Source organism: Bidens hawaiensis, unplaced genomic scaffold, assembly GCF_021521415.1.
Source record: "Bidens hawaiensis isolate Kalapana, Puna unplaced genomic scaffold, B.hawaiensis_p1.1 tig00019675_1, whole genome shotgun sequence".
NCBI classification, from domain to species: Eukaryota; Viridiplantae; Streptophyta; class Magnoliopsida; order Asterales; family Asteraceae; genus Bidens; species Bidens hawaiensis.
In genome coordinates this window covers 64,715-78,513 of record NW_027492987.1, presented here as the reverse complement: position 1 = coordinate 78,513, position 13,799 = coordinate 64,715, and the positions used below count along the sequence as shown (strand labels likewise).

The window sequence follows — 13,799 nt, the reverse complement described above, 5'->3', positions numbered from 1 at the left end:
TTATTATTTTTCAAGGACAAAACAAATATGAAAAATATAATAAATACTTTTCGGCTAGCCTGTAGGCTTCATGCTTGTGTCTCTAACAAGTCACCTGAAACATTTTCTATAAATATTTGGTTAGCAAGAAATACTGGTAGGTACATTCATTTATAAATGACACATTTTTACAGAGTTAAGTGTCATTTTAGTATCTGTGGTTTAATCGACTATGCAACTTTAGTACTTTTTTTGATTTTTTCGCAACTGGCTACTCCATGTTTCAAAAACTAGCCATTTTATTACTTTTTCGTAACCCCGTTTATTTTTTCCGTTAAATCAAGGGCATAATGGTAACTTTAGTTATTTTATTTATTTTCTTTTTGAGTTAAGTGTCATTTTAGTACCTGTGGTTTTGTTAACTACGCAACTTTAGCACTTATTCTTTATTTTATGCAAATGGCTACCTCAGTTTCAAAAAACTTGCGTTTTTAGTACTTTTTTTTCTAACCCCGTCTATTCTTTTCGTTAAGTCGAAGATAATTTGGTAACTTCGTTATTTTCTTTTCTTTTAAAAGCTTATATCTTGTAAACCTTAAATCCACAATCATAACATCAAAATCTAAATCCTAAATCCCTAAACTCTTTCTCCATATCATCATAGGGCTTGAATTTTTATGATATTTGGGAATTTAGGATTTGGATTTTGAAGTTTGATAAGGGGATTTAAGGTTTACAAGATATGGTGTTTAAAAGTAAAGAAAAAACAAAGAAAATAACGAAGTTACCAATTTATCTTTAACTTAACGAAAAAAATAGACGGAGTTATAAAAAATGTACTAAAAACGCAAGTTTTTTGAAACTGAGGTAGCCATTTGCATAAAATAAAGAATATGTACTAAAGTTACGTAGTTGACCAAACCACAGGTACTAAAATGACACTTAACTCAAAAAGAAAATAAATATAATAACTAAAGTTACCATTATGCCATTAACTTAACGGAAAAAATAAACGGGGTTACGAAAAAGTACTAAAATGGCCAGTTTTTGAAACATGGAGTAGCCAGTTGCGAAAAATCAAAAAAAGTACTAAAGTTGCGTAGTCGATCAAACCACAGGTATTAAAATGGCACTTAACTCCATTTTTACAGTTACAACATTAAGATTTTTTACTCATGTTTGCTTACAAATTACCGAAAGGTACTTGCCACTCGATTGTATATGTGATTGTGGTCATATTACTTAGTGGCTAACATTTGTCCAACAAGTAATGTGTAATAGCTCATTAGGCAAGCATTGTAGACAAAACCTCACAATACCAGTAGTAACTATGACTTAAGTCTATAGAGACTTAATCAATGTAACTCAATTAAAACCTTTTGAAGATATTTTGAAAGCATTTACTATTTTTCATAAGTTTTAAAATCATCATGACAGTATTGAAAAACCAGTTGTCTCACACAAATGTGAGTTGCATAAAAACTCAAATGTCTCATCTTGCAAGTTTATAAACAAAGAGCTTTTTGTTATTAAACACATAGTTAACACACAATGTACATCTATATTAGTATAAACCGATAATCACGAGATTTGAAACTTTACACGGTGGCACAAAGTCTCATCGTGTTCAGTCAGAGGCTCAGAGCTTTTCAGATACGTGTATGAAAGCTTCTTTTAATTGAATAGGGTATCGTTATGACTACCCGATGTATTATACTAACACTCCTATAACAGAAAGTGAGAGAAACATATGATTTTGGATGAGGAACTGAAATGCCTTGACCAGCCCCCTTTATAGTTGATTTCAAAGTTGGTCGCGTATCGTGATGGCCAAAAAGGAGGGTCATCGCGTAGCGCGACTAGCTTATAGGGTTGCAGGGTCATACCTAACTATGGCAGACAATGTCGAGTAGCAGCTCTCAAGCGGCCTGCGACGATGTGAAGTGCAAAATGCGTCATCAAAGCGTCACATTGCGCTCATTGTTCTTTGCCAATGTTCATGCGCGTCGGGTGCTTTGCTCCCTTCCTAGGACCACTGAGTGTGTCTTGTCATATAAAAATATTAGCATGTGAGCTCTCTTCTGTATAGAGAGCTTACACGTTTTTTCCTAGCAATGTGGGGCAAGTTCTCATTTTTTATTTATATTCATGTGGGATAACTTTACTTTCTTCTTTCACCAATTTGGGACAAACCCACCTTCTTATCTATCCACTTTCCCTTTGCTTATATTTTGATTTGTTATATCGTCAGTTCGAATCCAAGCCAAAACGGAGGTTTTATCTTGCATGTGTTACGTCTTTTCGATTCTTGTAGCGACACAATTGGTGTAAAATGACAACAAAGGGAGAACGGTCCTCCGAGGACGCATGAAGGACCCATGAACCAGGGGTTATGCCCTTTGGGAGAAACACTTTGAGATTCCTAACCGATGTCAGCCGCAAACCATCAAGCGACCACACCGTAAACTATCGCCATTCAAAAATAAAAAAAAACAATGAAAATTCTCTTTAATCCAAATTTTAACAATTGAACTTTCTCTATTCATTAAATTTAAACAAACTTCTAAATAGCGTACCTACTTTATTTATTGTTCAAATTGTTTTTGCTACCAAAACCTGTAAAAGTATACTAAGCAAACTTCTATATAACAAATATACTTTAGTTATTGTTTATGTGATCAAAACTTGTAACATATACTCACTAAGCAAACTTTATATATATATATATATATATAGGGAAATGTTAACGTACAAATGAAATTAACGTGCTAAACGTGAAATGAAATAAAGTAATTATATATACAAGTAGAGTAATTATGTAACTTCATCATAGAGTAATTACATAATTACTCTACTTGTATATATAATTACTCTACTTGATTTTCAAGTTTAACACGTTAATTTTATTTGTATTTGATCCAAGCCATATATATATATACACACACACTTTATTTATTGTTTATGTGACCAAAACGTGTAAAATATACCAAGCAAACTTCTAAAACATATATACTTTATCTGTTTTTATGTGACCAAAACTTGTAACATATACTAGTATACATGTGAAACATAAAACAAGCAAATCATGTAGGTGACGGTTTCTTTTCATTTTTGTTGCCACGTATGTTTTCTTCTTCATTTTGATCCATGTGAAATGCTTGGGGTACTTTTTTTTACTCGGCATGTTTGGTGTGACAACAAAATTGAATAGTTAATGATGAAAAGGTAGAACCTACTTTGACACACATTGGAATTGTATGGATGGAAAGTAGGGTTGTGTCAGCGATAAAATGTTCGTAACAAATCTCACGAAGCTTAAACATTTATTGTCCTTAAGGAAGACAATTTTTTTAAACTAAACTAACTTATAAGTAAAATAATTAAGAAAAAGGTGGAACGCTATCCTTAGTAGACAATTGAGAACACAAACATTTCAATACAATTTTAGCTTCTACCCATGTATATGATAACATTCCATACATGTCGAAACCAAAGATCATACCAAGGAAACGATACTTAACATAAATTCACGTTTAGTAAAGATGAAACTAAATTATGTAAGCTCTAATTAGTTATAGCAAGCATGACACAATACAAAGACTCACATTGTTCTCAACCACTCGTGACAATCCATCTTAAATGAAAATAAACCACCACTGAACCGGCCTTTTAAAAAAACGAAGTATAAATTTCAGAGCAAACATCACAATATCACATGGTCAGCTGATTTATTACGTTTTGTTAAATTACTTATAAAGTTTCACCTTCGTTACTAAAATGGAACATACACAAAGACAAATTAAAAGATACTAATAATTAAATATAGAAAAATTATATAAAAACTACATAAACAAAAGTACTTGTAATAACTTTTGTCGCATAACACGTTTTGTCGTATAACATATTGCATACGGACATAAATGAGTAACAATGACGAGTCACCTTTCCTATCCTTGTCTAACCTTAAACCGCCATGTGTTTTCTGCTCTTCTACTCAACCTACTATATATAGTAAGGACCACTAACACATTGCTCAAAAATTCAATTCAAATATTGTTACATCACAACCGCACTTATCTTCGTGTCACGTATAAGCCCATCATTAATAGAAGCTAATTCTGCCACATAATTCACTAGCATTAATGGAGTTATTATTTGTAAAACTTGTTGTGGTTTGGATATTATTAGCTATGTTCATATGTGTTGATTTGGCAATGGTGGAAGGAGGAAATGTTGGTACCTTACCACCACGGTGTAGTTGGGCGGGTATCTACAACTTCGGTGACTCGAATTCCGACACCGGTGGGATCTCTGCAGCATTTGTTCCGGTTTCGAAGCCGTACGGTATGACTTTTTTTAAAAAGCCGGTTGGACGGCTAAGTGATGGACGGCTTCTTCTTGACTTCCTTGGTATCTTCGTTTCTCTAATGTATAAGTTTTTTTAAATAAAATAAATCCGTTCACTTTAAATTAAGAGGTGTGAAAAGTTGTGTGAGTTTGGTTTACTTAAAAAAACACTTTTTAAGACCATGTGTGGTCATAACTTTCCACTCCTAGGCGATATGCGTCATGTGGTGCTGAGTCAGAGTTATAGATTTTTGCATAAAGAGGGTGTAATCATAACTTTGCATAAAGAGGGTCTCTCTCACACACACACACACACACACAAAACACCACCATTCGACGTTATGTACATAACTTTGAACCCATAACTTTACTCCATAACATTGAGGGTGGGCCTGACAGTGTAAGGGAGAGTTATAGGCTACTTTACCCATAACTCTCCCACTATACATGGTAAATATATATGTTTTAAAAACATGCTGACCCGTGCAAAGGCTACATATTAATTGGTCAGGTCTATTAATAGATTGACTAACATTTCCGTTTTATCATCAAACCCGAAACCTTAACTATTTGAACGGGTATAGGAGTGGGTATTGGATTAATTTTTAAATTTTTGGCGGGCATGAGATTGGTATTGTGATATTTAACTCGATTACGTGAAACATACATATCTGTTCACCTGATTCATACATGTAAACATTTTATTTTTATTTTTTTTAACCCTTAGAATTTCATTTCCATAAATTACTTTAAACTTGTAAAATTACGTATATTTTCTCGAATAATGCTTGAAGAACATTACACATTACTTATTGAACACTCGTGTTTTGGGAAATATCTAACTTTACAAATTTTGAGATGTATGGAATCTACTGATTGATTGATTTCTTTTATTTGGATGATAAAATTATACAAAACTTAAAATAACAAAAAATGTACGCGTTGAGATTATTTTTAACAAACTAACGAGTAATTGTCTACCACAGAAAAAAAGTACTGGATATACATGGGACACGGTTTTACAATTAGATATGGTATTGAGATTAGCTTACATCCTTTCCAAACCGGTCCCATTGTCATCTCCACTTCAAATACTCGTGTAATTCATTGATTTTGTTGAAGTCGAGTACATCGGGCTACCTTAGAGTGCATACCTGGACACGATCAACACTGACTATCGCCATGGTGCCAACTTTGCAACCGGAGGATCAACAATTCGCAGGCAGAACGAAACCATATTCCAGAATGGCGTCAGCCCATTCTCTCTCGATATCCAGACCATTCAGTTCACTCAGTTCAAAGCCCGAATCATTGATCTATGGAGTTCTGGTCATCCTGCTGCTGATACAAGCCAGCTCCAGAGGCCCGGTGACTTCTCAAGGGCCTTGTTTACAATGGATATAGGCCAAAATGATCTTTCTGCTGGCTTTCGAACACTTAAGGAACAACAGTTACGTGCAGTAATACCCAACATTATCAATGAATTCACCACGTCCATTAAGGTAATCCGAGTCAGTCTATTAATAAATAAGTTAGTGGAAATTGCGACGTGTGCTAATACTTGTAGCTAACTAATGTAATGATGCTGGCAGAAATTGTATGAACAAGGAGCGAGGTCGTTTTGGATTCATAACACAGGACCAGTCGGTTGCTTACCCGTGTCAACATTTTATCTAAAGAACCCGAAACCTGGTTATCTTGATCAACATGGGTGCATAAGGTACCAGAATGATATAGCCATGGAGTTTAACAAGCAGCTCAAGGCTCGAGTGACCACGCTCCGTTCAGAACTAGCCAATGCAGCCATAACATATGTTGATGTATACACGGCCAAGTACAAGCTTATCAGCAACACCAAAGAATATGGTAAAGAATTAATGTATAATATTTATTTTATTATCAGGAGAAAACGCACATAATATCATATTTAACCGGTAATAAAATTAATATAAGATATACCCTTAAAAATATACTTGAAATTTCATTTATATTTTGTTTTTTTTAATTATTGTTCAAGAAGTAATCTAGCTTGTGTCTCCTACAGGATTCAATGATGGGCTTAAAGTATGTTGTGGGTACCATGAGAATGATGTTCATATCTTTTGCGGGCAAACAGGAATTGTGAACGGGACTACAGTTTTCGGTGTTGCTTGTGCAAATCCAGCAACATATGTGAGCTGGGATGGTGTTCACATGACCGAGGCTGCGAATAGATGGGTGGCTTATCATGTACTAAACGGGTCATTATCTGACCCACCGTTCCCAGCAACCCATGCTTGTTACAAGCACTTGTAATCCTAAAAAATCTATTAATGTACCCTTTTTACCAACCATGATATGGAGGGTCAGCGGTAAGGATCTTTGTTGAAACGATGAAACCGACTGAATCGTCCAAACTAAAGTAAATAAATCGTTTTGAGATCCAAACAGTTTGGTTTTTACAGTTTAATGGTTTTGTCTTGTTTGAAACTTGGAACCGGTCTTGACATATATTTTAATCACGAATCATCTTTATCATTAAAAAACGTTACTATGAACCGTTTATATCGACAAAAAGTTTAAAAAAATATGTTCAAACAATGAAAACCGAACCATTAAACTGTCAAACTAGCCAATCCAACCGATGAACGAAAGACACAAACAGTTGTCAAAACCGATCGAACCGAGCACTAGCCAACCAACCATTTGCAAGCTAAACTGTTAATTAACCAACTAAACAACACATTTACATCCCAGCCCTTGAACTTGTATCTTATGACAATTTAATTAAGGGTAAGTTGTAGCCTTTGATGGTTGGAAAAATAATAATAAAAAAGAAACAATCGAAAGGTATATAATATTTTCAATCAAATTCTGTATCCGATGATTTCACATTTCAAGATTTCAATCAAATAATATTTTCAATCTATGCAATTTGAGTGGGAGCCATAATTTTGTGGATTTAGGTTGAATTCCAGGGTTTATAAATTATTATTATTACTATTATTACATGCCATATTTATTTTGTCTGGTGATTATATTGCAGTTTGATTGTTCTTTCTTTAGATTGTTAATGAATTAAGATCACAAATCACATGTTAGGTGAAACATCTGGAATAACTTAATTCATTGGTGGAATATCTGGATCACACAATACATGTAAATTTTTTTTTACATCGAAATATAAGGCAAACGGACAACAAACTGTAATGTTGTATTTCAGTCTTGTTCTTTACTTTTTTTCTGACTTCAGGGTTGGATTGACAGTGATGAGAATACCAAATGAGAACTCAAGATTAATATTAACAACAATTACTGGTCTTGTCCTTGGTTTCTTTTTAGGAGCATCATTCCCGGTTGTTATATTAAATAAGGCATGCATGCTCTATTGTTTTCCTTTATTCTATGAGTCATTTCAATCTCATTTATGTTATAACCAATTACATTCGAACAAATAAATAAGTTTATGTATATAAACTATGCAGAAAACAAACCTATACTCCACCCTGCTTCCCGACATTAATCTTGATCGCATGAAGGAGATGTACCCGGGCCTCTCAACCCAAAGAATCTTAAATCTCTGGTCTTCGTTTCATCACAATTATGCAATGTCATCACCAAATGATACAAAGGTGAAAGTTTTGTTTTATATTGCTTAGTAAATCTCAATATAACTAGATGTACATTGTTTGTTTTGAAATATTTACAATGCAGATCTGGGCTACTGAAAACCCGAGAGGTGCTGCAAGGCTACCCCCGGTGTAGCTGAACCCGAGTCTGATTTTTATCTCCACAGGTTGTGGGGTAATCCTAGTGAGGTATTTTCTACCATATGTATATTATGCAGCTCATTTTTTTATATAGTTAATGAAGTTACTTTTTGATGTTTTTCTTATTGTTTTCTTTATCAACAACATCCTACATTACCTTCATATTATATATTTGCATTAAACTATATATATCTCCTAATTAATTAGCTCTAATGCTGTTGATATGATTTGTGATAAATATTAATTTATTAATCCGGTAGTGTGAAACTCGCAGGACTTGACTTTTAAACCGAAGTACCTTGTAACGTTTACTGTGGGTTATGATCAGAAGGAAAATATTAATGAAGCAGTGAAGAAGGTTCGGTGTTCTTACATACAGCAATTTCTACCCATTTACTTATAAACGGGTCAATTTGGGTTGTGTTTATTTATTCTCAAAAAGGTCAAAACATTAATATTGTTTTGCAAAGAGGAGAGTGGATCAAGCGGGTTGAAACTTGAAAGTAGCATGACGAGTATATAAAAATATTGCTTTGTGGACCATAATTAACTTGTTAACCCGTATGTGAATATATCTAATTCCAGTGCTTTTTCAGTTCTCAGAAAACTTCACTCTTTTGCTCTTTCATTATGACGGTCGAGCAAGTGAATGGAGTGAATTTGAATGGTCAAAGAGGGCTATACATGTCAGTGCTCACAAACAAAGTAAATGGTAAATTTTACATAATTATGATGAATCTATAAACCTCAAATTTTAGATTAATGAAGAATATATTAACAAAAACCCTGTGAAATTGGTTATAGGTGGTATGCTAAACGTTTCCTGCATCCGGACATTGTGGCACCGTATGATTACATATTCATTTGGGACGAGGATCTTGGATTAGATGAGTTTGATGCAGAAAAGTAAATCAACAGCTCTAATATCTTCCTTTTTAATTAAAATAATATTTAAATTGAATAATCTTTGTAGGTACATAGAACTGATTAAGAAGCACGGGTTAGAAATTTCTCAGCCAGGTTTATCAGAAAACATTGGTCACCTATCATGGCAAATGACCAGGAGACGAAACGATACTGAAGTTCACAAGTATAACATTCATTTTATTTTATTTTTATTTTTATTATATAACCAGATATGACTTAATTTTTTTTGTCTCAAATAGTATTTCATGATTTACCTCACAGGTTAGCAAAGGAAAAAGACGGTTGGTGTTTTCACCCACATTTACCACCCTGTGCAGCGTATGTTTGCTATCATGTAATTTCACGAAATAGCATGTTTTTATTTTTCTTTTCATTGATAATAAAGTTAAAAATTCTTATAAGAGTTTATATTATAATGCACAGATTTGTTGAGATAATGGCCCCCGCATTCTCACGGAATGCATGGCGTTGTGTCTGGAATATGATCCAGGTTTTGATGACCGTTTTGATTATAATGCGGTTTTATTTAAAGACAAGGTTATTCGAAGCATGAATATTATTTTACCATCTATAGAATGACTTGGTTCATGGATGGGGTCTTGATTTTGCTCTTAGGAGATGTGTGGAGGTGAGTGTTTGCATTCAATTAAAAATATATAATTTCACTTTCGGATTAATGTCGCACTCCTTTTTAATATTATATGGAGTCGTGGAGATTAGTATCAATATTTAGTTAAGTTGGTTTCTTTAATCTTGATCAGCCTGCTCATGAGAAGATAGGAGTTGTAGATGCTCAGCCAATAGTTCATCAAACACTTCCTTCGCTTGGGAACCAGGTGCTTTTTCACAAATAAATGTGATTACAAAAATTATATTACTTCGATGATGATCCATTTAAATCTGTTTCGTTTTTTAGCTTTTTTTTTTAATTTTGCCTGTTGGGCCGGTTTCACATATAGTTGATTTCCTTTATTTTCTCAGGGCGTAGCAGAAGAAGGAAAGGGACCACGAGAAGCGGTAAATTCTGAAAAAAAAATTTATGCATTTGCAGTTTCAGATGCATTTGCATATGGAATACTGATGGAGTGTATAAATGTTCTTTAGTTAATATAACGAACGTGTAATCTTGCTAAAGTTTTGAGCTTTTTGGTATCAGGTAAAGAAACGGTGTACAAGAGAATGGATAACGTTTCTAATATGCAGAACGAGCATGTTTAAAGAAAAGGGCAATGGCGTCAAATCAGACCAATACTACACACCACTAATACATATGTCACATTCAGAACAACCTAAAATGTCAAAGAACACAGCTAATTGTTATATAATTTCCTTTTTTTATTACTCTTCCCATAAAGTGAAATGTTATTGATAATGCAAAATAAATGACACATCTCACTGAACTGATATACCCAACCCATATCTATCTGTTCTAAAAAATAAGCATCTATCCTAACATTTGAGTTTTGACCATTTCTATTGGTCCATCTTTTTAATTTCGCGTCCACGACTCACATGTACACTCACGTGGCAATAGTTGAACTTTCTGATATGGTGTCCTATGTGTTACTTATTTGTTTATGTTATAGCCCGGTATGTTGCGCTTTGGACATTAAGGTTTAGCTTAAAGGTGGTTCTTGTGAATACACAGATTGAATAAGTGAATTCATATTTAATTGCTACTCACTACCAAAATCGTAATTCCTAAAAAAATTAGGGACTAAAGCCGGTTTTTCCTAACAAGGTAGAAGAGCCCGTCCCAAATAGTCGCATTCAAAACACACGAGAACTTGCTCCACTTCTGACTGACCGAGAGGTAACACGATTGGATCAGTGAAGTTGTTTCAAATTTAAAGGCCGTAAGGTTTACATTGTTAGTTGTATTGTGTATATATATTTTAAGGGTTTAGATCAAATACAAATGAAATTAACATACTAAACGTGAGAATCAAGTAGAGTAATATAATTACTCTACTTGATTTTTACATTATGAAATTTTATTTCTTTTAGAGCGGTTCCTAAAATGTTCATCAACTCAACCACTTGAATATTTACAACGTTGGGACTTCGTAATGACTGAGCCCTCTTTATAATGGTATCAATATGAAAAGAGGAGAAGTTTTAGATGTTATACATATACTAGGTGTGAAGTAACGGTTATCTCACATATTGCTATTATAACATTTATTATTTTTTATTAAGGGGTTAGTTAGAGCATTCACACCATGGATTTTAAATTTTTGTAAATGAGTTCTCAATATTATATAGAGTTGTTGTGACTTGTGAGTAGTATAGAGAAAAAAATTATTGTTTATCAATAAATTTGTTAAAACACAGTTCATACCGGCCGGTTCAAAAACCGGTTTAAACCGGCCGGTTCAACCGTTGAACCGGATTTCGGTGAGTGGCGGGGTATATTTGAGCGGTTTTATGGAACATCAAACCAACCGGTTTTCATAGAAAATCAGTTTAAAAGCCTACCAGATTTTTTTTATGTTTCATACCCATTTTTTTTTGTATATGTTACTTATTTCATGTAATTTTTATATATCTTACTATACTATTAAAACAAATTAGTTTACCTCCACATGGCTCCTCTCTATTGGACAATTTCCTTTATTTCCAAATATATCTTCCACTTCTCTAATTTTCTTAACAATTAAATAAATCAAAAATAAATTCAATTATTAATAATTATTTGTAGGTCAATATATTTGGAAATCTTTTATTTTTTTTAGAAACTTTCGATTTCTTCTTTAAAATAGCAAGGTTACAGCTTTTAATTTGAAATTAATTATATCATGTCTAAATTAGCTATTTTTCAAAAGATTAGTCAAACATTCCATTTCATCTCATTTATCAACAATAAATGAGATGTAAAATAAATTCAAAAATTTGCCTTTTATATATAGTATTTATGTTCATTTCCATGCAATTTAATTTCATACTTGCATCCATTCTCTTTCTGACTATTGTTCATCTGACATCCTCTATATCAAAAATTTGTAAGTTTTTTTATTTCTTACCATTCATTTAATTATTTTTTTATTATTACATTAACTACTTACTTCTTTAATTTGTGATTTTTTTCTTTGAGGACGTTATCTTTTATTTTATTTTTTTGTTGTATATATATTATGTACCAACAAATTATTCTTGGTACATGATATTTTCATTGCCATAAATTATGATTCTTATATAGAATCATTGATAAACTTTAAGAAGAAATATTTGACAAAACATGATCGTAAATTTCTTAATGTTATTCCGGTAGTTATATTTCATAATCTATTTGATATTCTTATCATATTAATCCAGTAAGGTTTTATATCAGTTATAATTATTTTTGTTTTCCATTTTTTTGTGTTTATATTAATAGTTATATGATTTTTTTCTTATAATCTGTTTAGGTTATATATCAAAATCGAAGATTCAATGGAGATCTTCACTATTTCGTTTTTCCGGTGACGTTATTCAATTTTTCCGGTTGTAAATCATAACATTAATTTTACATTTTTTTACATGATTCAAATCTTCCATAATTTGTAATTTATTTATTATGTGATATTAATATTAATATTTAATTTTATCATTTCAGGTTATTGTCCCAACTAGATATAGCTAATTTCATGGATTGAGGATTGTTTGATAAGATGTCTTTTATTTTTATTTAATATTGATGTATATTTCTGTTAGTATTCATGTATTTATTTATTTTTCACAATTTATGTAATTCAATTGATTATTATATAATCCGTAAATGAAATTTAGTTGATTATTCTATAAGACATTAAATTATCTACAGTAAGATAATCAATCCTATATTGTTGTTGGTCAAAGTTCAATTAAATCATCAATGTCAACTCAATTTAAAACATTATTATACTTTCCAATATTATCTTACTTTCCATTTTTAGATTTATACAGATTTAATATGGCATTTTAGAAACCGATTGTCCCTATTCAAATGTCACACACACACACACACACACACACACACACATATATATATAAACAAATATCAAAATTCAATTCTCGCAATTTATTTGAAATTTACAAAAATATGTTATAGAATTTTACTTTCATCATTTGTTAAAAAGTTGAATTTGAATAAATTAACTATTTGATCATTTATATTGAATAGGTTTAAATAACATTTACATATTTAAACATAATTCTCATTCCTAATTTGACTAATTTTTTTCAACCCTTTTTAATTTTTTGAATACCATCCATAATTATAAACTCATTTCATAATTATTTAATATTCATGCCTTAAATAAAAAAAATAGTTTCTTCTAAATACTTCAAGTTATCATAAATTTAATGTCAATTTCAACTAAATCCCTTAAGTGAATAGTAAAAAATATTAATTTAAACCATTTTAAAATTCAAAATCTTGACCATATTTTCACAAACCGAATTTTAAGAGGTTAACCATTTGACTGAATTTGACTATTTTTTTAATATGATTTGACTCTAATTTTTGGTAAATTTGAACATTATTATAGTTTTAATAATAATATTTTATTCTCATTTCTACTTATATGAATTTTTACAAAAAAAAGTTGAATAATTTACGCTATATAATCAATACATTTGTTCTCGTTGTTCTCATTAATTTATATATTGATGTAAAGTTATATGTATCTAAACGATTTTCAAATTCGAATTCTCAACATTTATATGAAGTTTACAAAAATATGTTATACAGTTGGACTTTGACTATATTTTAAAAAACCGAATTTGAATAAATTAATCATTTGACTCAGTTTGACTATTTGTATTAATATAATTTCA

The 13,799-nt window shown here is 31.7% G+C and overlaps 2 protein-coding genes across 2 annotated transcripts; both read left to right on the top strand.

Moving 5' to 3' along the window:
* Positions 1-3,928: 3,928 nt before the first annotated feature.
* Positions 3,929-7,983, top strand: LOC143558934 (GDSL esterase/lipase At5g14450-like). The gene is made up of 4 exons (XM_077047670.1): positions 3,929-4,389; positions 5,449-5,828; positions 5,919-6,192; positions 6,371-7,983. Exons 2-4 carry the CDS (start codon positions 5,721-5,723, stop codon positions 6,619-6,621), a joined length of 633 nt encoding a protein of 210 aa, XP_076903785.1. The 5' UTR covers positions 3,929-4,389; positions 5,449-5,720; the 3' UTR covers positions 6,622-7,983.
* LOC143558927 (uncharacterized) lies at positions 7,785-10,659 on the top strand. The gene is made up of 12 exons (XM_077047663.1): positions 7,785-7,937; positions 8,350-8,433; positions 8,672-8,787; positions 8,880-8,981; positions 9,049-9,165; positions 9,264-9,320; positions 9,426-9,492; positions 9,577-9,630; positions 9,764-9,838; positions 9,984-10,019; positions 10,159-10,228; positions 10,589-10,659. The coding sequence occupies exons 1-12, from the start codon at positions 7,785-7,787 to the stop codon at positions 10,657-10,659; spliced, it is 1,002 nt and encodes a 333-aa protein (XP_076903778.1).
* The last annotated feature ends 3,140 nt before the right edge of the window (positions 10,660-13,799 follow it).

Bases quoted from the DNA above. Each gene is read 5' to 3' on its own strand.
- LOC143558934 (XM_077047670.1), top strand. From the start codon at position 5,721: ATGGATATAGGCCAAAATGATCTTTCTGCTGGCTTTCGAACACTTAAG. The intron at 5,829-5,918 runs GTAATCCGAGTC...TGATGCTGGCAG, and splicing joins AATTCACCACGTCCATTAAG to AAATTGTATGAACAAGGAGC. The intron at 6,193-6,370 runs GTAAAGAATTAA...TGTCTCCTACAG, and splicing joins CAGCAACACCAAAGAATATG to GATTCAATGATGGGCTTAAA.
- LOC143558927 (XM_077047663.1), top strand. From the start codon at position 7,785: ATGCAGAAAACAAACCTATACTCCACCCTGCTTCCCGACATTAATCTT. The intron at 8,788-8,879 runs GTAAATTTTACA...AATTGGTTATAG, and splicing joins GCTCACAAACAAAGTAAATG to GTGGTATGCTAAACGTTTCC. The intron at 9,493-9,576 runs GTTTTGATGACC...TACCATCTATAG, and splicing joins GTGTCTGGAATATGATCCAG to AATGACTTGGTTCATGGATG.